General features: G+C 51.3%; 1 protein-coding gene across 4 annotated transcripts in view; it reads left to right on the forward strand.

Moving 5' to 3' along the window:
• The window catches only part of Gsn (gelsolin), a 56,818-nt gene extending 35,650 nt beyond the window's left edge, over positions 1-21,168 (forward strand). For all 4 annotated transcript variants that reach the window (XM_038336404.1, XM_038336405.1, XM_038336402.1 and 1 more), the window contains 15 exons: positions 1,944-2,105; positions 4,275-4,424; positions 5,416-5,505; positions 6,758-6,890; positions 8,406-8,494; positions 8,646-8,861; positions 10,844-10,977; positions 12,681-12,771; positions 14,056-14,226; positions 14,739-14,913; positions 15,688-15,812; positions 16,011-16,088; positions 18,474-18,534; positions 19,844-20,118; positions 21,122-21,168. In XM_038336404.1, coding sequence (XP_038192332.1) covers positions 1,944-2,105; positions 4,275-4,424; positions 5,416-5,505; positions 6,758-6,890; positions 8,406-8,494; positions 8,646-8,861; positions 10,844-10,977; positions 12,681-12,771; positions 14,056-14,226; positions 14,739-14,913; positions 15,688-15,812; positions 16,011-16,088; positions 18,474-18,534; positions 19,844-20,013 — 1,845 coding nt within the window. In that variant the 3' untranslated portion in view covers positions 20,014-20,118; positions 21,122-21,168. The remainder of the gene's footprint in view (positions 1-1,943; positions 2,106-4,274; positions 4,425-5,415; positions 5,506-6,757; positions 6,891-8,405; positions 8,495-8,645; positions 8,862-10,843; positions 10,978-12,680; positions 12,772-14,055; positions 14,227-14,738; positions 14,914-15,687; positions 15,813-16,010; positions 16,089-18,473; positions 18,535-19,843; positions 20,119-21,121) is intronic.
• The last annotated feature ends 1,620 nt before the right edge of the window (positions 21,169-22,788 follow it).

Raw genomic sequence — 22,788 nt, forward strand, 5'->3', positions numbered from 1 at the left:
TGTCTGAGGAGCCAGTACAACAGGTCCTCTTGGCACCCACTTATTTGGAGAAGCTTCTCAGACCCCCTTGTTCTTGATATCCTATCAAGCTGAGGGAAGTCAGGAGTCCCAGGGCTGATGGGAATGAGGCTGGTTTCATGGGGTTGAAACCCAGCTGTGCAGCCAACTGGCGGGAGCACGGACACCTGCTTGGTTCCTCCTCACCTTTACCCCTTGCCCAAGAATTGTTTCAGTGACTTTCCTACCTTAGAGTCTTGTGGGTCCTGCATGGACAGCGGGTGCCCAGCCTTACTACCGCTTAGTCATGGTGCCCTGGGGTATTGTGGGTGACTGTGTAGTGGACACAGGGTGATACCACTCCTACCTGGTTCCCGGTGACTCTTAGGACTGTCCTGCCTCAGCCCTTGCCCTCCTCTAGACCCCAGTCACATTTTTGAATCTCAGGCATCATGGCCAGCTGGGCCCCCATCAGAACTTAGATTTATTCTTTCTGTGATGGGAAAAGTTCCTGGCTTACTATTGACCTGTGGACCCCCCAAATAGAGTGGAAGCTATGGATATGGCTCTGCTCCACACTGGGCTCATTCATTCCTAGTGGCACCCACAGCTACCAGAAGTGCTCTTGAGAGTGTTAGGGTAGCTCAGTCAGAACTGAGCAAAGCTGAATAGGGCTTACGTCTATATCAAGAATGGCCACAAGAGGGCACTCCATCCCCAGCAACGGGAACCGGCTTGTGCTAGATGAGTGACCCTTAGGACTCTAAGGAGAACATGGCTTTGTAGATTCAGACACACTGAGTTTTGATCACGGCTCCGCCAGCCATCCTACTGCAAGACTTTGGGCAAGTCTCTGCCCTCCTCACCTGTGAGATAGGTGTGGAGTATGTGGCATAGTGGGTATGGTCACGTGACAAACACGTCCATAGCACTCACGGTTACTGTGCAGAACAGGTACCTGGTTCCTGGCCTTTCCCTCCATCCCTCTGTCAAGCTTGTATGCCCAGCATTGCAGGGAGGTAGGCAGCCAGGGTCCTGGCTGGGGCGGTCTGAGGGCCTAGAGAAGCCCCCGAGCTCCCACCCCTATGGTGTGTGGAATGGGAAGAGGCCTCGGCTGTGCCACAGGCTTGCTGAGCATGCCTGAGGAAGTGTCCTCACTTCCCTGGGCTTTGGCTTAAGTTGGTGAGTTCCTGGAACCAGAGGGTCCCAGCCAGCTTCCTTTGGCTTCCTGCTGAATTAAGAGACTGTGACAACTATGGCAGGGAAGCTCATGAATGGGCTCCTCCAGAATTTGGTGGTGGCTGGAGGGTGGAGGAGAGGCCTGAGGCTGAACTGAGGTGGAGAGAGAGGAAGAGATTATCAGAGTCATCCCTCACTGTGGTTAGCACTTAGCATGTGCTTTTTAGAACAAGTGCTCAAACATGGTGAGGTGGGGCAAAGTGGCAAGCGGGGGCAGGAGGTGCTATGTGGAGCAGAGGCAGATGGGTGTGCTCAGTGTAGGAGCCTTTGCTGTGCTCCTGTGCATTGTGCAGCAGGCAGGTAAAGAACATCCCCTACACTTTGATCCTGGGTCCCTTTCCTTAAAGAAGATCGTGACTAGGTTGCTGCAGTGTCCCTTGGGGATGCTGGTTTTCGAAGAGGAGTGTTTGCAGCCCTTTGACTCAGGGAAGTAGCTCCAGGGATCTTTTGGGGGAAGTGTAAGGTTCAGTGGGATGTAGTGTGTAGGGAACCCTAACACTCCTCCTTAGTTGTGTGGTCTTGGGTAAACATCATTCATTTTCTGAACCCCAGAAAAGAATGTCTCAGTATCGGACACAGGAACAGTGACAGTCTTGAGTTAGCTGAGCACCCACTGGACAGAATCTCCCTCCCCTCAGTCCTGTGCCCCTCCGTGTCTACTTCACTGGACCTTCTCCCTGGACTAACACTGTTCCTTGACCTGACAGAAAGGAGGCGTGGCATCTGGATTCAAGCATGTGGTACCCAATGAGGTGGTGGTGCAGAGGCTCTTCCAGGTCAAAGGACGTCGTGTAGTCCGTGCCACCGAGGTGCCTGTGTCCTGGGACAGCTTCAACAATGGTGACTGCTTCATTCTGGACCTCGGAAACGTGAGTCTGGCCTCCCCTTTCCAGGGCAATTGTGATCGTCTGGGTTAGATCTGACTCTGGGGAGGGGGAACACTCGTGAACAGGGACAGACCACAGGGACCAGAAGGCCCAGTGTCCGGCAGACCGACCCAGTGTGGATGAGATTCCCACACGTGGACCCAGATGTGTCATGCATGGAGCTCAGGTCCTCATCATTTGCACGTTGTTTTAGATGCGCAGACTCCCTGATATCTCTTGACACGCAGAGCCACATCCCTATTAAAATACAGACACTCATTTCTAAGCACAGGGCATTTGTGGGCAAAACCTGCAGGCTCTTGTCCACTGTGGACACTAGTGCTGCAGTGAGTGCCCAGACACGTAGACTTGGACGCACAGTGTATGACATCATTGGCTGCATATGTACCAGGTATGTGGCGATGTGTGTGGTGCATATCCCCAGGCCTACTTATGGGTAAATGGGTGGTGCTCCCTACATGTCTCGTAGCTCCACATGAGCACAAACCTGCAAATGCTCAAAGCCAGACATTGCACCCCAAAACTTCTGTGCATATGCACCTGTGGCATAATGCCCTATCTTGACTTAGCACAGGCTTTTTAAAAAAGCCTTAAAATTATTTTATGTGTAAGGGTGTTTTGTCTTCATGTATGTCTGTGTACTGTGTGTGTGCCTGGTGTTTACAGGCCCCAAAAAGGGAGTTGGATCCTGTGGGACTGGAGTTGCAGGTGGCTGTGAGCAGCCATGTGGGTGCTGGTGTCAAGCCCAGGTCCTCTGCAAGAGCAGCCGGAGCTCTTAACTGTTGAGCCGCCTCTCGAGCCTCAGTATAGTTTCTTTCGTTGAAGCAAAATGGCGTGGTGTGTTCTAATCCCGACTGCTGTTCTGTAGAATTCGCCCAGTGAACATACCTGTCAAGTGTCTGTCTAACTGAAGACCAGGAAATACAACATTGCGGTTACCAGGGAAGCAAGCGGTGGTTGTTCCTTCCCAGTCCCTTTACCTCTCCTTTGCAACTCTCTCAACAGGATAGGCTCGTTTTGCACATTTCTGAAATTATGTGCAGGAGACTGTCCTCTTTTGGCCGAATTCTTTCAACCTTGCCTTTCTGAGATTCCTCGCTGGTGTTGCGTTTGGGTGTAGCTCACGCGCTCCTTGCTTTGTAAGAATCAACTCCGTAGGTAGTCAGCTGCTGCATGCCTGTTGTCGTGGGTGCCTGGTTGGTTCTGGTTCTGGCTGCTCGGAACACTCTAGCATGGATCTTTTCAGGCACATACCTGCAGTTATGGTGGGGGTGTGGCTTAGGGTGGGACTACTGGCTCCTGGGGTGTTGTAGTCTGCTTTTGTTGCTGTGTTCAGCACCACGCCCAGCAGCAACCGGGAGGTGGAAGGGGTTTGTTTCAGCTTATACTTCCATGTATAGTCCATCACTGAGGGAACGGAGCTGGGACTCTGAGTGGAGGATTACTGCGTCTCACCTGCCTAGGGAAGCTGCTGCTCCCCATCAATCACAACAGTTATTCACTGACTCAGTCACAGCCTAGTCTGATTGCAGCACAGTCTGATTGCAGCTGAGGTTCCCTCTTCCCAGGTGACATGAGGTTGTGTTGAGGTGACAGGAAAACTTGCTAGCACACAGATGGGGTGAAGGCCAGGGACACTGTGGGAGCTATAGGCAAACAGTGCTTGCAGTTTTGCTTCCCACCAGCAGGGGACTCTATAACAGAAGCTTGGTGATTGCATAACTTAAGTAAAAGTTGATTTAGGCTCACCCGCTGGGGTGTGATGGGGTTCTTTACAGAATGGCTGATGTAGACAGGCAAATGGCTCTGTGCAAAACAGTCGAGAGACAGCGGTGTAGCAGGAAAGACTGAACCTATTAACCCCAATAGAGCCACAATGACCATCAAACTTTAACGTGTTCTTCGGAGGAACAAATTATATGCAGTCCATAGCAGCCAGCAATCTTGAGGCTGTTGTGCATATCAGTATCCTCGAATGCAGAGAGCACTCCATTGCCCTTGGGTGACCCGTGAGTGTGCTGTGCTGGCCCTCACCTGGGTCAGCGTGGGCCAAGGGGAGCTTGTACGTAGCCACAGTGTGCACACCGCCATCCGTTCAGACAGGCTTGTGCAAAGGCTGGACTCTGACGTCCTGGGGTCTCTGTCTTACAGAATATCTATCAGTGGTGCGGCACCAACAGCAACAGATTTGAAAGGCTGAAGGCCACACAGGTGTCCAAGGGCATCCGGGACAACGAGAGGAGTGGCCGTGCCCGAGTACATGTGTCTGAAGAGGGTGCAGAGCCAGAAGCCATGCTCCAGGTGTCTGTGGGATGTGGGAGGGGCAAACGGGGGTGGGGTGGGATGGGGGAGTCTACTCCTACTTTCTTTATAAAGAGTTATTTGTCAGATCCCTTCCTGCCTCTGAAGACCTTTTTTGATTTTCTACCTGGCCTGAACATTTAGGGGGTAGGAAGATAGCTTCCTACAACTGTAACTCCCCTGAGAACTAAGCTGGAATCTCAGGTTGTGGTGTATGCTGGGAGTGTGCGTCCACCCTCCAGCGAGGAGGACCGAGCCTTCCAAAGGAGCAGGTTAGCAAACAGGTGTCCCAACACTTCTTGAGGACTACCTGAAACTATTGCGATCCAGCCGTCAGCGTCCTCTTCCAACATTCCTGTTTATTAACGGCTCATTTGGTTAGCAGTGCCATGGGGCTGTCAGCTACAATGTTTTGAGAATCTATCAACGGAGGCAAGCTCCCCCAGAAAAACGGACGGGGAAATGTCTGCCGTGTGCTGCTGGATGTATGGGACATCCAGTTCTGATTTTTGCAAGGAGCAGAAGGATTTTATGGGGAGAAAGAAAAAGATCCCAGACATCAGGGACAGTAGCCAGGATGTTAAGGTCTTGAATGGAACACACATCAGGGACAGTAGCCGGGATGTTAAGGTCTGTTAATGAACAGAGCAAACAAATTTGAATCCCTGTCAGCTGAGGTTCCAGTTCTGACGACCTCCTGGAAGCCAGTAAGCTTGTCTCTCCTGCTCTCAGCGCCCCCTGCTGTGAATGGAGGGAGGTAAAGGAGAGCCCCTCCAGTCCTGGCTGGAAGGACTTGGGGAAGGGCTAGTCTGAGGCACTGAGAGGGAAGGGCTTTGACAGACAGGTCATGGGAACTTTTTCTCCAAAGGGATTGGTTCTAGGTGTCAGGGCCAGGCAGGCTCTGTCCACGTAGGCTGGCCTGCTGGGGAGCTCTCTCAGAAGCCTCTGTGCTCATGGTCACCCTTCCACCCTATCTCCATACCTTCTCCAGGTGCTGGGTCCCAAGCCAGACCTGCCTGCAGGTACTGAGGACACAGCAAAGGAGGATGCAGCCAACCGGAAACTGGCTAAGCTCTACAAGGTGAGCCCCATGGGTACTGATTCCCACACCAAACAGGGTCAGGCTGGGGAGGCGGGAGGCTCCACCTCCCTCAGCTGCCCTGGGTGGGGACCGGCATCCTAGGGCTCGGGCTGCTGATCACGTATTACTTGGCTCCCCACCCCTCCTTGCAGAAAGAAACAAACTTTTGTTGTTGTTTTGGATTGAGTTTGGGATTTTTGTTATTGTATTTGTTTGACAGGGTCTTGTTTTACTGTGGAGCCCAGGCTAGCCTTGGTCTTTGCAGAATTCTGTAGGATTTCTGGGAGTCTGGGCTGGAAGAGGTGATGAGAAAGAATCTTAGAACTGGGGTGAAGGTGAAGGTGATGGCTAACATATCTGATAATATCTTCCTTGTGTGTCTTTGAGTACACTTTTCAGTGCTGGGGTCCAGTCCAGGCCTTGGCTTGTGCACAAATCAGGCTGGTGCCAGTCTTAGCCCCTCCCCTATCATTTTAGAATCCAGAATGAGCTCATGGGCTTCGCTATGTGGCAGTCTCCAGCTCTCAAATCTTCCTCTCCGGGGACTCAGGAGCCTCTGCTTACTCTGAGCCAGTCTTGTGAAATTTGGCTGGTGGACATCTTGGTTTTAAGTCGAATGAACTCTTTCTATTAGGGTTCTTAGGTTTACAGGAATACCGAGGAGAGAGCCCGTATCCCCTGCTCTGGCTTCTTAGCCCTAGTGTAAGCAGGCCGACTTTCCAGATAAGCAATTGAGATGAGGCCAATGCTGTCAACCAATTAGAGGCATTATTCTGCTTTTCCAAGCTTGTCCCAAGCACAGTCCTGGTGGCACATAGTGTTTGGCCCTTGTCAGTTCCTTCTCAATACTCATAGTTTCCCAAGCTTCCCGGCAAACTCTTTACCACTTCTCAGAGGCCCGACACCTTTTACTGAGATGAGGTCTCAGTATCCCAGCTGTCCTTGAACTCACGATGCGGTGAGGATGACCGTGAATGCCTCCTCCTCCAAGTTCTAGATTGCAGGAGTGCACCACCACACCGGGGTTATGTGGTACTGGAGGACGAGAGTCCCAGGCCTTGTTCACATGAGACAAGCAGAGCTCCATGCCCAGCCCCCAAGACCCTCCCTCTGCTCTGTTTACCCACCTTCCTATTCCAGGTGCAACATCCATGTCACACGCTGGGTCACCTGCTTCTCTGCCGCAGGGCTGGAGGGGCCTGGATGTTGATCTGCCCCTCTAGGTGCTCATGTGGTCCTTCCATCCCTGCAGGTCTCCAACGGTGCAGGCAGCATGTCAGTCTCCCTCGTGGCCGATGAGAACCCATTCGCCCAGGGCGCCTTGAGAACTGAGGACTGCTTCATCCTGGACCATGGCCGAGATGGGAAAATCTTTGTCTGGAAAGGTGCGGGCAGGTGCCTAGGGTCCACAGGTCTCCAGAGGCTTCAGGGTCTCAGCCACAGTGAGAACAGTGTCACAATAAGAAATGATCAGGATACTAAGCTAATGCCTAGCTTTGCAGTTGGCTTACTGTAGGGTCCTAGCCCCTTGCTGAGTCCGAGACCTTGTTAGGGCTCAAATGACTGTTTGCCAAGTGACTGACAGGATCGGTCTTCCGGGAAGTCAATTGACACTACAGAACATTTACGTATCTTTGTAAAGTGTAGCTCTGTGGGTCCCAGACTCCTGCAGGCCAGCATTCTGGATGGGGTAAGCCATGTGGCTTGCTCTGTGCCAGGAGGTGGGCACTAGGGAAGTCTCTGTGGATGGAGTTGCTCCTGTGAGGCTCTTGGGCCTGGTTGTTTCTGAGAGCCCACGGACATCTGAGAAACCCTCTCCTACTCATCCCCAGGGCTTCCTCAGATGTCCTGAGACTGGTGCTGGGAACCGGGAGGGAGGCAGTGGGGGGAGACACCAAGAACATGCTGGGCTGGCTGCCCAGGCGAGCTGACTCTCTGAGGTTCTCAGGGCTGGCACAGAGGCCCAGCCATGGAGAAGAAGGAGTGTGTTGCTTCGGAAGGGGACATCTGCGTAGGGTGTTGCAGCCTGGTGTTTGTACTGACGCAGCAGGTCAGCTTCCCGTGACCTCTCTGAGACACCCTCTTCCTTATATAGGAGAGGGACAAGACAGCCATAGCCTCTCTGATTTAAGGCTGTAATATGGATTAAATGAAATAATCTGTGTGTGGCTATCGCACCAAATCTGTGTTCAGTAAATGAGCCACAGTGATTAGCATGGTTGCTGTTATTGGCCAGGACTGCAGAGGGGGCATCTCTTGTAACTAGAAGCCCCCAATTTAGGGTGGTGCTCCCTGGCTATCTATGGTCTAAGTTTAAGGAGAGTAGGGACATGGGCCACTGCCCTCTCCTGGGACCCCTGAGCTGCTGTCTTAGTAAGGATTTCTGTTGCTGTGAAGAGACACCATGACCACAGCAACGTTTTTATTTGAGACAGGGTTTCTCTGTAGCTTTGGAGCCTGTCCTGGAACTAACTCTTGTAGACCAGGCTAGCCTTGAACTCACAGAGATCTGCCTGCCTCTGCTTCCTTAGTGCTGGAGTTCATGCACCACCACCGCCCGGCTCACAGCAACTATTTTAATGAAACAATTAATTGGTGCTGGCTTACAGTTCAGAGATTTAGTCCGTTATCATCATGGCAGGAAGCATGGTTGCATGCAGGCTGACATGGTGCTGGAGAAGGAGCTGAAAGTTCTCCATCCCCATCAGCAGGCAGCAGGAAGAGAGAGTGACACTGGGCCTGGCTGGAGCATCTGAGACCTCAAAGCCCACCCCCAGTGACACACTTCCTCCAACAAGGCCACCCCTCCTAACAGCGCCACTCTCTATGAACCGGTGGGGGTCATTTGTATTCAAACCAGCACAGCTGTGACCTGGCATCTTTCACTTGACTTCTGGCAGGCAAGCAGGCCAACACGGAAGAGCGGAAGGCTGCCCTCAGAACAGCCTCTGACTTCATCACCAAGATGGAGTATCCCAGACAGACCCAGGTAAGGGTCTGAGGCCAGGGAGAGACAGATTCGGTGGGGGTAAGGGAGGGAGGAGTCCACCATCTTCCTTGGGGGCTGGATGGGTACCCGAGACTCCCTGAGGCCCCTGCTAGGCAGTCTTGCCATGTTCTTCTCCTTCTCTCCCTTTCAGGTTTCCGTTCTCCCAGAGGGTGGAGAGACCCCACTGTTCAAGCAGTTCTTTAAGAACTGGCGGGACCCAGACCAGACAGATGGGCCCGGCCTGGCCTACCTCTCCAGCCACATTGCCAACGTGGAGCGGGTGCCTTTCGATGCTGCAACACTGCACACCTCTACCGCCATGGCTGCGCAGCATGGCATGGACGATGACGGCACTGGCCAGAAGCAGGTAATGGTTAATGCTCTAAAGACCTGGCTCTGCCAGACTCCACAGGCCAGGTTCAGTCAGCTGCCCTGTTAGCCAGGTAAAGAATGGCAAAGGGAAGATGGGGGAGATTTTATCAATGTAGCCACACTGGGGAGAACAAGAAAAGGGGCCCATGACCCCCAAGTCTCATGTTCACAGCCTGGACATAAAGAAGAGAAGGGGCTGGAGGTGTGTGTGTAAGTAAGCAGTCCTGGCCAGAGCGTGGCCTAGTCAACACCTCAGATTTTGTTCGCAAGGAGGTCTGAGGAGGTCCACATATCTGGGCTGGGTGAGAAAGCTGCTCTTGCGGTGACTGCAGGTTCCGGACAGTGACTGTCTTCATCTTTAGCTTCGCAGGCAGCTCAGATAGGTCAGCAAGATGCCCCTTGAGGGAGTAACATGCAGAGCTGAGCAAGTAATTCAGAGTAAGGGAGGCCCAAACCAAACAGAGACCTAGACATCCTTCCGGCTTCAGTTGCTGCTGGGCCCAGGGAGGAGCAGGATTGCTGTACCTGGGCTGGCTTTTGCTGGCTGCTTCCCTTTCCGTCCCCTCCCTCCCACGCCCCCCGTGGCTCACATCCCCACCCTCTGCCTCCCTGAGGAGGTTTCTTTCTTGTTTTCCACCAGTCACTGTGGAGGAGATTCTTTGTTTGTTGGCAACAAATATCGCCTGAGTACCTACTATGTGCCAATCTCTTTGCCGGGCTCCCGGCCCCATCTTTTTCCCTAGGAGTGCCTGGTTGGGAGGGGAGGTGACCACGGCCACAGCAGAATCTTGAAATCTGTTCTCAGTTGAAAGGAAGCCCAGGGGATTTTGTGGGAACGCAGGAAGGGAAGTGGGAATGAGGTGGCTGGGGTGGGCTTGTTGCTGGGGTGTAGGGGCACATTCCAGGTGTGACTTCTCCCAGTATGGTGCTGATGCCATCCTCAGGAGGGGCCATGGATGCCCTTCATGGGGTGTGGCGGTAATACAGTATTTTCGGTTTTCTTTTGTTTTTAGTAGATGCATGACAGATTTGGTTCTGTGCTTTAGAAACATGCCATAAAAATAGGTAGGAGGCAGAAGCATGAAGCTGGGACATTTGGGAGGGTGATTGTGATGGTTTAGAGGAAAAACAATGAGGCACTAGGGACTAGTATGGGTGGAGGTGTATTCAGAGATGTTGAGGACCCAGAGTCCATTTCAGGTTGGTGTCCATTGTCTTCCTAAGAGGATACTACGGGATCGTCTTTGCTCGGCAACGTTACTGTCGTGGATGCTCGCTTTCATGTGGGGCGGAGGCAGCGGAAGTATTTAGTAGACAGAGTTGAGCCTGGCTGAGTCTCCTGGGCCCACTCGCTCAACGTCTCTGAGTCTCACTTTCTCATTGTAAAATGGGCTTGGGCAGTGTCTCCATGTGACCACCAGGTGTCACTGCAGGGCCTCCGGATGACAAAAGTCCTGTCACCTGATCTCTGTAGAGATCTGCCTGCAGGGGTCATTCCAAGGCCAACCAACTATGGCCCTGTTGAGTGAGATGACCCCTAAAATCCTAGTGCTTCCGTAACAATGGGGAGAATGGAAATGCTGGGGATGAAATATCAATCCCGTTGGCTAGCGGCTGATGCTGGCACGGGGCATCACGCCATCTGCATGACTAGAGTTTAGGCTCGGAGGACTTCCCCTTAACTGTTTCAGGTGAGAAAACTCCGGCCCTGAGATGTACCTCTCAAGGGGTGGGGCTTAGGTCTGACTCAGGCCTGGCTCAGCCTTCTGATCTAGAGCTATCTTGAGGGGTCTTTCGGGGGAAGTGAGAAGAGCTGGGGCAGGAACCCTAGGTCATAGCCAGTCCCGCTGCACCTCTCACGAGCCCTGTGAGTGGGGTAAATTGTTCGACTTTGCCTGGACCTGAGTGGCGTCCGCTATGCTGGGTTCTCCAGCTAGCCCGAGGTGATGGCGTCTGACCCCAACTCCACCCCTGCAGATCTGGAGAATCGAAGGCTCCAACAAGGTACCAGTAGACCCTGCCACATACGGGCAGTTCTATGGAGGTGACAGCTACATCATTCTGTACAACTATCGCCACGGTGGCCGCCAGGGACAGATCATCTACAACTGGTGAGGGGCCTGGGCTGTCCGCTTGGTGTCAGCAGGAGCGTGTGGGGACCTGACTGTGCCTGACTGTGGTGGGAAGAGGAAAAGAGAGAGATGGCCAGAGGGAGTCTTGATGTGGAGGCCTGAGCTGAGACAGCCACACCCCGCTGGGACCCCTTCTCACCCACAACCCTAAACTTCTTGCCATCAGAATATGACGTGCCATCTTAGAGACAGAGACACACCAACCCAGCAGCTCCTGCCAGTCAATGGCAAGTCCTAACACCGGTTTACCCTCCAGAGGCTGGCTTCCATTGTAATAGTTGTAGATGATTCTGTACTACATAAATACGTAGGATTAGTATGTATGTCAATTACAACAATTATTTTAGCAATTGTTTTAAAGCAGAGCATATAATCCCATTGCTCCAAACCCAGAGCAGAGCCCAAAGTGGTCAGTCTGAACATTTCGTCCCACCTGTACCCTGCCGACTCGTCCACCAAGCCCCATCCTTTCCTGTTGACAGCTTGGCAGTTTTTATTTATCATTTTTGCATGATTACTGGAAGGATATGTCAGGTATCCCCAGCTCTCTAGCTTCTATGTCTACTCCAGTATCCCCAGCTCTCCATTCCTGTCTTTTCTGGCCCTGGCCCTAACGCGAGACCTCATGGGACATCTCTAGGACCCCACAGGGTGTTTCTTGTGTCCCTTCAGTCCCCTGGGATCTGCCCTTTTTCTTCATGACTATAACCCCCTGAAGAGTGATGCTCAGGAATCGTGCACCCAGACTCAGTTCGAAAGCCCCATACTTCTAAAGCAGCTGCACTTATAAACTATATAATACACAAATTATGATGGGGAGTCATGGGGATTGAGCCCAGATTCTTGGACATACTAAGCAAGCCACTACCACTGATCTATAAGTCCAGTTCCCCTTTGCTTTTTATTTGAGGCAGAGTCTCACTGATTTGCTCACGCTGACCTTGAACTTGAAATCCTCCTGCCTCAGCCTCTCAAGTAGCTGAGACTCCAGTCCTGCACCACTAAGCTCAACATATGATACAGATTTTTTTTGAGACAAGGTTTCTTTATGAAGCCCTGGCTACCTGGAACTCACCCTGTAGAACAGACTGGACTCCAGCTCAGAGATCCACCTGCCTCTGCCTCCTTAGTACTGGAATTAAAGGTGTGCGCCACCATGCCTGGTTGATACAAAATTCTTAAGAAGGCTTTTGACTTACAGTGTACACCTGGTACAAGGTCCAGCCTTGGCAAGTGGAGGCAGGGGACAATGAATCTCTGTAACACTCCCCTCTCAGGCTGTCCCCATGAGGCTATGTCTGGTATCTTTCCCTACCCATGACACATCTTACACCTGCTGTTTCCAGCCCATGTTGCATACAGGGAGATGCCCTGACCACTTTTGTACATTTTGCTTTTGAGTCTCAGTACCCTCTCATGGCTGTCCATTAGGGGATGGCCCAGGGAGGTTCCTGCAGGCACATTTAGGACAAGGAGGTCCACCTATTGTAGTAGGACCTATGATACTAAGTAAGAACACAGTCTACTGAGCTGGGGTGGGCAGGGTGGGGAGGCTGTTGTCGCTGGTTCTCCCCACTACTCCATCTCTACAACAAGGAGACTCATGGGTTACTGGAGCTGAGGGCAAGAAAGAGGCCCAGGGCTCTATGTAAACTAGGGCTGAGTCTCTCTCCCTATTCTAGGCAGGGCGCCCAGTCTACCCAGGATGAGGTCGCTGCGTCTGCCATCCTGACTGCCCAGCTGGATGAGGAGCTGGGAGGAACTCCTGTCCAGGTGAGTCAGAACAGTGTCTCTTAGGGCTCCAGCCAGGCCTTGGTCTGTCTACTCATTTATCTTCCTAATTATTCATGCACTCATCCAGGTATCTGCCCACTCACCATCATCCGTCCGTCCATCCATCCATCCATCCATCCATCCATCCATCCATCTGTCCGTCCATCCATCTGTCTGCCCATCTCTCCATCTGTCCATCAATCCATCCATTCGTCCATCCGTCCGTCCGTTCATCCATCCGTCCATCCATCCATTCGTCTATCCATCAGTCCACCCATCTGTCTGTCCATCTACCCATGCACACACATACCTACCATCCACCCACTCACCATCCATCTATCTATCCATGCGTCTGTCCATCCATCCATCCACCCATGCACCTACCCACTCATCCATCCATCCGTCCTTTGGTCCATTCACTCACCCACCCATATATCCGCTTACCCACCCAGCCATCCATCTATCTGCTCACCGACCCATGAGACAGATATTTATGCAGGGTTTTCTCTGTACTGGTCTTAGTGTTGGCATTCAGTATATAGACACTGTCTTTACTGGGCGGTGTCTCCATTCCCTCCCTTGGCAGCAGGAATTACACGGTTGGTTCCTGTAGGGCACATTTAGGACAATTAAACCCATGTGCTGCTTTAGTTCTAAGTAAGAAGATGGTGGAGGTTGGGACTGTGTGGGGTGCAGCAGAGCCTCCAGATTTGAGGACTCTTTGCATCCCTCCGTTCCCTGACTTGTCTAGGACTAACATCAACATTCTGGAAGAATGCACATAAGCAATCTGTCCTTCCTTTTAAAGTCATATTTGCAAACTTGGAGTCCCCTGGTTCTTGGAGCGGACTCAGGGGCTGCAGGGCAAGGCTTCACAGAGACAGTGAGTGGGAAAACAGCTAAGACAGCAGCAACCAGGGACTTTGGCAGTGACATCATCCCCAGCTCGCCCTACTCAGTGCTCCAGTGCTGCCAGGTCATAGTTCTCCCTTCCATAGCCAGATGTGGTAGCCTTTCTGAAGGGAATGGTCCAGAATCACAGAGAAAAGCTGTTGGGGGGGTTGCTGGAGAGACGGCTCAGTGGTTAAGAACCCCAATTGCTATTCCAGAGGACCTAGGGTCAATTCTCAGCACCCACAAGGCAGCTCACAACTGTTTGTAACCCCAGTTCCAGGGGATCTGACATCCTCACACAGATATACATGCAGGCAAAAACACTGATGTTTATAAAAATTAAAAACACTATAAAAAAGCAAAGTTGATTTTCTCCTTTCTCACCGCCAGAGCCGAGTAGTCCAAGGCAAGGAACCTGCACACCTCATGAGCTTGTTTGGTGGGAAACCTATGATCATCTACAAGGGTGGCACCTCCCGAGATGGGGGACAGACAACCCCTGCCAGTACCCGTCTCTTCCAAGTCCGAGCCAGCAGCTCTGGAGCCACCAGGGCTGTTGAGGTAATGTCAGGTCCTGGAACGTGGGCAAGATTGCCCTCCTGACGTCTTCTAGGCCCACTGAGTAGACCTCCAGAGGATCAGGGTTGAGCAGGCCTGGGTGGGATGAGGAAGCAGATTTTCAGGGTATTCTATTCTGTCCTGGCAACCCCTTATCTCATCAGACGTCCATCATAGGCAGCTCACCACCTTCTCCAGAATTCATTCCGTGCAGCCTGAACTGCATTTCTTGTTCCACTGTAGCAGACCACTAAGGTCTCAGCACTGTGGAGAATTACTCTAGTACTTCCTTTATTTTGAACATTCAACTTTTGTTAATGTAGCCCCAAAATTTCAGATCATTCTCGCTCATCACAGCGTGTCCGAGAAGTGAGGGAGTTAGCCTGACCCCTCCGTGTCCTAAGAAGTCCTGTGTGCTGTCCCTCTGTTAGGAAAGAGGTCCCTGGGCTGTCAGGACAGGCTGGGCTGCGTTTCCTCGCTCCTGACTGAGTGCTGTGTGCCCCACCCACCTCCAGGTGATGCCCAAGGCTGGTGCTCTGAACTCCAATGATGCTTTCGTGCTGAAAACCCCGTCAGCTGCCTACCTGTGGGTGGGTGCAGGAGCCAGCGAGGCAGAGAAGACCGGGGCCCAGGAGCTGCTGAGGGTGCTGCGAGCCCAGCCTGTGCAGGTGGAGGAAGGCAGAGAGCCAGGTGGGAGCCAGGGCCCCACTTCTTCCATCCGCATCCTTCTCCGGCGCCTTCACCCTCGTGGGTGTTAAATGGGAGCAGGAGGATGAAATGATCCCGGTGGCCAGTGAATGGCAGGGTAGTCTCCAGACACTGAAGGAGAGAAAACTTGGCATGGACGGTGGCCAGTGAATGGCAGGGTAGTCTCCAGACACTGAAGGAGAGAAAACTTGGCATGGACGGTGGCCAGTGAATGGCAGGGTAGTCTCCAGACACTGAAGGAGAGAAAACTTGGCATGGATGGTCCAAGAGGACCCCGGAGATGGTGACAAGGGGTGACGGTGTCAGAGGGGTTCTCCTTACCTTTAGAGCTACAGAGAGAAGGACATTAGTCGTCTTTGATACTAAGAACCCATCCCCTCCTTTTTGGTACCTCACGGAAGCAGTGAAGGGCTGCTTGGTCTGCATCTGCCCTGCAAAAACCACTGTTAGGATACATGTTCTTTCCCAGCCCTAGTTGGGTGGCTGATGGCCACTGTTGGCTTTTGAGTACTTGAAATGTGACTGGTGCTGAGTGGAGACAATTAGCGCCATCCTGTGGTGCTGTTGTCTCTGTCATATGAGTCTTATGTCAGCTTACCCTCTCCAGCTCTTTCCATTCCCTTCTATCTCGAGCCCCTGGGATCTTAAAGTGGAGAGCAGTCAGTTGAATATGGGCACAGTTTGGTCTGGGGTCTGGTGAGATGTGCTCATGGGGCCATGGTTTCCCTTGGCAACTGACACCATCTCCCTTCATAGATGGCTTCTGGGAGGCTCTGGGTGGGAAGACTGTCTACCGTACTTCCCCAAGGCTGAAGGACAAGAAGATGGATGCCCATCCTCCTCGCCTCTTTGCCTGCTCCAACAGGATCGGACGCTTTGTGGTGAGTCTGGCGGTGACACCTTTACTTGTGCCTAGGGAATTAGGTGGGTTTAGGGGTCAATGAACCTCAGAACCTAGAGACACAGCTTGACCCAGTGGCAGGGGAAGGGCCCCTGAAGGCAGGACCGGCTCTGTGCACCCATTCTGGGAACCAGTGGGAGCTGATGCTTCTTTCTTGACCTCCTCTGACCTTTCCTAGATCGAAGAGGTTCCCGGCGAGCTTATGCAGGAAGACCTGGCTACTGATGATGTCATGCTCCTGGATACCTGGGACCAAGTGAGTTAAGGAAAGAAAGAGAAGGCCAAGGCAGAGGGAGAAGCAGGACTCTTAACATGGAGGGCATAAAAGACACAACATCGCCAGGCAGTGGGTGGTACATGCTTTTAATCCCAACACTCGGGAGGCAGAGGCATGCCGATCTCTGAGTTTGAGACCAGCCTGGTCTACAAGAGCTAGTTCCAGGACAAGCTCCAAACCTACAGAGAAACTGTGTCTCGAGAAACAAAACAAACAAACAAAAAAGACACAACATCAGGTGTTTCCAGGGAGGTCCTGAATGGCTGTAAATCATGTCATCCCCTCTCTCTGAGCCTCCATTTCCTCAGATGTATAAAATGGAAGCAGTGAGACCTGCCTGGCAGTGCATGGCCACCGGAAACTATAAAGCACCCTAGAAACCCAGGCTGCATAACCATGCATCCTGCCCTTTCCCCCTCAGCCTCAGGCACTGTGGATTCTGACCTTAAGTCTATATGAAAAAGGTTGAACTTAGTGTGTCAGAAGTGTGCAGCAGGTCACAGCTGTCCAGTGTCATTTGGAGGCTTGGGGATATCACTCCCCAGCTCTGGGATCTCTCACGTCATCTGCTAGGGTGGCTGCTGTGGAGGACCCAGAATGGATGGCATTCATTCATTCACCCAGCATCAACTGAGCATCTGAACAGTGCTCTGTGGGGGATGCTGGAATTGAAGGATTGTACCAAGTTGACCTCCTCTCCCCCCAGGTCTGTTCCCATGGGAGCGTCAGCTCAATAACCCCTTTTATCAAGTACCTGCTCCCAGCATCCTCCAGGCTACAGGATGGCCGGACACAAAGGCCCAAGTCTGTCTTTCTCCCATGGGGCAGCTTTGGGGCAGCCCAGTAGGAAGATCATGGTTTGCAGCTTGAGCCATTTGACTGTCATTGTTGACTAAGTTGCCGGTGACTTCACCTGCTTATGCATCTCCATGGCAGTCCTTGGCCAATGTTTCTTGGCAATTCCCTCTTCCAGGCAAAATGCTAAGTGCTGGGAATCCTGAGATAAGCCAAAGGCACACAGGGCCAATCCCAGCACAGAGGCTTTTCCAGTTCTATAAGGAACACATTTCATAAATAAGGAAAAGCAGTCAAGCTTGACATTTTCTTGTCTAAGGTATCTGACAACATTGATTGCCATTGATCAATGACAATTGCTCTTGAATGTGATTATCTTGAGAGATGCATAAAAATAGATGCAGAACTGGGGCGATGGCCCAGCGGGCAGAGCGCTTGCCGCACAAGCATGAGGACCTGAGTTCAGGTCCCTAGAATTCAAGGAAAAGCTGAGAGTGATAAGGTGTGCCCACAATCCCATGCCCCTGAGGCGAGAGGAGAGTAGAGGAACCAGATGGAATCCCCCAAAAGCTCACAGGCCAGCTAGTCTGGCTATAACAATGTGAACAAGAAGATCCTACCTCAAAGTGTACGGTGAGGACCCACACCCAAGGTTGTCCTCCGACCTCCCCATGTGCACTGTGGCACAAGTATGCACACACACATACACACAAAGATTTAAAGAGAAATAGATGGTGTGTAAAGACCAACAGAGTAGGTTTCTGTGTGTGACCAAACTTGTCATAAGGCTCACCGTGGCAGGGACTTTTTATTACAAGCTTTAGACATATACCAGTCAAGACGCAGAGATGGGTAGCCTTCTGGTGTGCATTTGTTGGATGGCTAAGAGCATTTGTCCACCCATTTGTTGAATGAATCACACCTTGAAGGTGTGACTCACGAGGAGGGTTTTCCAGCTCTGCCCCCCTGTCGCAATGGTTCTGACTGAAGCAGACTGGGATGAGGAGACTTGAGGAAGGGTGCAGCCTGAGGCGAACTGGACCTGCCCCCCAGAGGGGCCTCACCTCTCAGCTGCACCCCAGCTTCCAGGTCCTCCTGTGCGTCTTTGTCTTTGGCACAGCCACTGCACCTTGTTCTACTGCTATTTCAGCCAACAACTGTGGCTCTGCGGTTGTTGGCTGCTTCTCTGACAGTGACCTGACTGCTCATGCTTCAGCCTGGCGGGAATTCTGTTCTTGCTGGCACCAGCTCTGTCATCACCACTAAATCTCTGTCATTCTTTTTATCAATAAGACTTGAGATTCAAAGGCGGCATTGAAAACTTGTTAGATCAAAGAGGTTAAGTAGCAATTAACCTTCTCTCCTTGCTGGGTCTCCCACAAAGCCCATTCTTCCACTCCACCAAAACAAACAAAAAAGAAAGCTGTGCCACTCCAACTCCCTCCCTACTACTTCAGGCACATCTCCGTCTCCCCCCATGCGCCCCCCCCCCCCCGCCCTTGTTTTTTGAATGGCATTGACTGTCACCAGCACCTCTCATGGGATTTTCACTCCCTGTCTCACCTCCAGGTCTTTGTCTGGGTTGGAAAGGACTCACAGGAAGAGGAAAAGACTGAGGCCCTGACCTCTGGTGAGGACGTGAGGCTCTCCAGTGGGGGTGGGATCTTTAGCTGTGGTGGTGTCTTTGGCTGTGGGTGTTGGCCATGGGAGTTGGCTGTGGGGGGTGGGGTCTTTGGTTGTGGTGGGTGGGGTCTTTGGCTGTGGGTGGCTGTAGGTAGGTAATGCTGTTCTAGGAGTTAGCATCCATGGGGTGGGGACTTCCTGCTCATAGTCTACCCCTCTGGGAGCCCTGCTTGGGCTGATGATGCCCCGGAGGCTTTCCGTAACTGTCTGAGGCAATGAGTTTATCAAGAAGAAGGGTTATTTGGGAAGGTTCAGCCCAGGTGGATTCAGACTCTGGGGATTTTGAGACTGTAACAAAGTATTAAGGTGGTGGGGAGTGTGATCAGAGTAAAGCATCAGACTTGGAACAGAGATGAAAGAGTAGGGTCTCACTGCCACTTAAAGGGCATGCCTCAAGGAGCAGAAGATTTGTTCTTAAAAACTGTAGCTGATGCAGCTGCCAGCCCAGTGGGCTGGCATAGCTGCGCGGAGACTCGCAGAACACGTGTGACCAAGGCGGCAGGTGAGCACACGTGAACAGGCAGCGGCGAACGGCGGCGGCAGGTTAACGGCACAGACACAGAAAATAAGCATAAAGCTTTATTAGAGGAGAGAGGGAGAGGGAGAGGGAGAGAGAGAAACAGAGAAAGGGGAGAGACGGAGGCGCGTGTGCACACGCAAAAAGGGACAGTGAAAAGAGAGAGAGGGAAGAGAAAAGATTCGGGATGACTCTGAGAGACCAGAGGTCGCTGGGAGTGGGCGTGGAAAGGGGCGGGGACCAAGAGAATAACAGAAGACAGCACCCCTCAGAGTTCTCACTGCCCCCAGGCTGAGGACCCAGGCTTTGAGGGATGTTCCAGGTCTAAGCTACTGCAGGTGTGAAAAAATAAATGTGTCCCTTCAGAATGCCTGAGGATTTCCCGGGGGACGGAACAGAGGCAAGCCCACGTCCAAGTTCCAGGATGTCCAAGGGATTTTATTGTTAGGGTCTCTGTGTGGGAAAGCAGAATCTTGGTAGCTAATCTTGAGGCTGACCTCTAGGACTGGCTTCTTTATTTAATATCTTAATCAGCAGGGGGAAATGATATACTCTGGGAAGGCCTGAGAACTTTGTAGTTCCTGTTCTTCCTGTGTTGGGGGCAGTCCACGTGAGGTCTTTGCTTTAAGCATTAGTGGTAGTCAGTAGGGCTGAGACCACATTCTCTGGAAGCCCCAACTCTCTCCCTGAGGAGGAGACCCTAAGATTCACTGGATTTCTTCTCCATGTGTGCCTGCAGCGAAGCGGTACATTGAGACGGACCCAGCTAATCGGGACAGGCGGACCCCCATCACGGTCGTGAGGCAGGGCTTTGAGCCTCCATCCTTTGTGGGCTGGTTCCTCGGCTGGGATGACAGCTACTGGTCGGTGGATCCCTTGGACAGAGCCTTGGCTGAGCTGTCTGCCTGAGTAAGGACCAGAGCCACCGGTGTCACCAGTCAGTGCCTTTGAGAAGTCCCATCTCCCAAAGAGCTCATACAGCAAGCAGAAAGTTATTCTCTCTCTCTCTCTCTCTGTGTGTGTGTATGTGTGTGTGTGTGTGTGTGTGTGTGTATGTGTGTTTTTTACAGTAGCCAAAAACAGCCCTGGGAAAATTCAGGGTCTTTACAAAATTGCCTCAAGTATCCGTGCTTTGGAAATTAAATTCAATAAAAGCTTTTTGAAGTGTGTTCTCCCCAGGCATGTCATTGCCTTTTTCATTCCATGGCCCTAGCCGCACAATAGTCTCTGAACCTGCTCCTAATCCTGGTGAGTTGGCGGTGCCCAGGTAGGGGCCTCCCGGGGGCCGTAGGCCAGCAGATGAACTCCAGCCACCTTGTGTGTGTGTCTTGGTCCTTGAGAAGTTGGTGGCACACTACAGAGTGTTCTAGTTTGCTTTCTCTTGTGATAAAAATGGTGACCAAAAGCAATGAGGAGGAAATGGCTTCTTTTATCTCCTAATTTGTAGCCTGTCATGAAAGGAGGGCAGGGCAGGAACCTGGAGGCAGGAACTGAAGAAGAGGCCATGGGGGAGTGCTGCTCATTGGCTTGCTCCCCAAGCCTTGCTTATACAACCCAGGCACCACCACTGCTAGTGGGCTGGGGCCTCTCCCATCAAACATTAATCAAGAAAGTGTTGCCACAGACTTCCCTACAGACCACTGGTAGAGGTAATTGCTCAACTGAGGTTCCCTTTCCCAGATGATCCTGGATTGTTTCTAGCAGACAAAAACTAATTAGAATAAGAAGCCGGCAACCAGGAGGCTGACCAAGAGGGGCAGGAAGGAAAGAGGCCGGGTGGAAGTGTCCTGCTTACCGCTTGGTCCTACAGTGTCTGCAAAGCTGTTAGGTAGGCCTGGTCCAAACAGGAAATGTTTTGATTTGTTTTAAATTGAGGTTATTGTTCATTTTTTGTTTCTTTTTTTTGGAATTGAACCCCAGATCCTGTGCAAGGTAGATAAGTGCTCTGCCAGTGAGCTGCACTCCCAACCTGTTCTCTCTGTCTGTCTGTCTGTCTCTCTCTCTGTCTCTCTCTCTGTCTCTCTCTCTCTCTCTCTCTCTCTCTGTCTCTCTGTGTGTGTGTGTAGGTCAGAGGACAACTTTGAGGAATCCCTTCTATGCAATGTGAGCTGCAGGTGCCTTTACCCTCTGAGCAACTTCACATCTCCCTTCCTGAACCCTGTTCTATCTTATTTTGAGAAAGGGTCTCACTAAGTTGTCCAGTGTAGCCAAACTTTTTCTCTGTCCTGCCTGCAGGTTCCCACAGCCACTTATGAAATGATCATTTGGAAGCTTAATCTTAATCTTAATTATAATTGCTTGGCCTATGACTCAGCTTCTTACTGGCGAGCTCTACATATAAATTAGCCCATTTCTAATAATCTGCATATCTCCACGTGCCCCGTGGTTTACCAGTAATGCGCTGGCATCTTACTCCTCCAGCAGCTGCTGGCGTCTTCCCAACTCCACCCTCTTTCTTCCTGTCTCTCAGCCTAAACTTCCTGCCCAGCCACACTCCACCCTGCCATAGGCCAAAGCAGCCTCCCCATCAGCCAATTGTAATAAACACATTCACAGCATACAGAGGGGCATCCCATGTCAGTTCAGGCTTTATTTGAATTGCAAATACCCTTCTCACCCTCCCCCAAACTGAGATTCTAGGTATGTGCTACCATGCCCAGTTTTTTTGTTTTTTATTTTTCCTTTTGTATAACAAGTTGAGTATGACAGAGTATTTCATTTTAATCAGTCTTAGGCATATAATTCAGTGATATTACACAGATCTATAATGTGTATATAAACATTTTTAAAAGATTTTTAATTTTATGTGTATGAGTGTTTGGCCTGTATGTATATGTGTGCATCATGTGAGATAAAGGAATTCTAATTCTGGCACTGAGGTTGTAGACAGTGGTGAGCTGCCATGTGGCTGATGGGACCCTAACCTGGGTCCTCTTGAAGAGTAGCTAGTTCTCTTAGCAGCTGAACTGTCTCTCCACCCCAAACCAAGCATTTTTATAGCCCTCAACCTTCATAATTAATAATGACAGTAGCAATAGTAATAATAAATTATAACAATATTGCTTTTTTTTTTCCAAAGCAGAGTTTCTTTGTGAAGTCCTGGGTGTCATGAAACTTGCTCTATAGACCAGGCTGGCCTCGAACTCACAGAGATCTACCCGCCTTTGCTCCCCAAGTGGTGGGATTAAAGGAATATACTACAACCCCTTGTTTCTAAGTGCTTATTAAATAAATAAACCATCGCCTGTCTCTTTTTCCATCACCCTAGGAAATCTCTATTCTTTCAGCCTTTATAAGTTTGACGATTCTGCATACCTTACCTAAGAGGAGTCACATAATATTTATTGTCGATGTCTGGCTTATTTTACTCAGAATTATGCTTTAAAATCAGGCTTTGATCACCACTGATGGGCGAATATTACTCCATTGCATGGCTATACCTCATCCATTCACCCACCATGGATGGTTGGATTATTTCCACCTTCTGACTATCGTGTGCAATGCTGTTGTGAATGCAGGGTGAAAATATGTATTCTTTGAATGTTCTGGTCAAATGAGTATGTGAGTCTTGCCTCCCCAGTCCTGTTCACTGTCATTAGGAGGCTTGGCCTTGATAGAGTTCAAAGCCAACTACATTCCCCAGAATAAGAAGTGGACAAAGTGTGTTATCACAGAGACATTGCC

The sequence above is a fragment of the Arvicola amphibius genome, chromosome 7 (genome assembly GCF_903992535.2).
Source record: "Arvicola amphibius chromosome 7, mArvAmp1.2, whole genome shotgun sequence".
NCBI lineage: Eukaryota > Metazoa > Chordata > Mammalia > Rodentia > Cricetidae > Arvicola > Arvicola amphibius.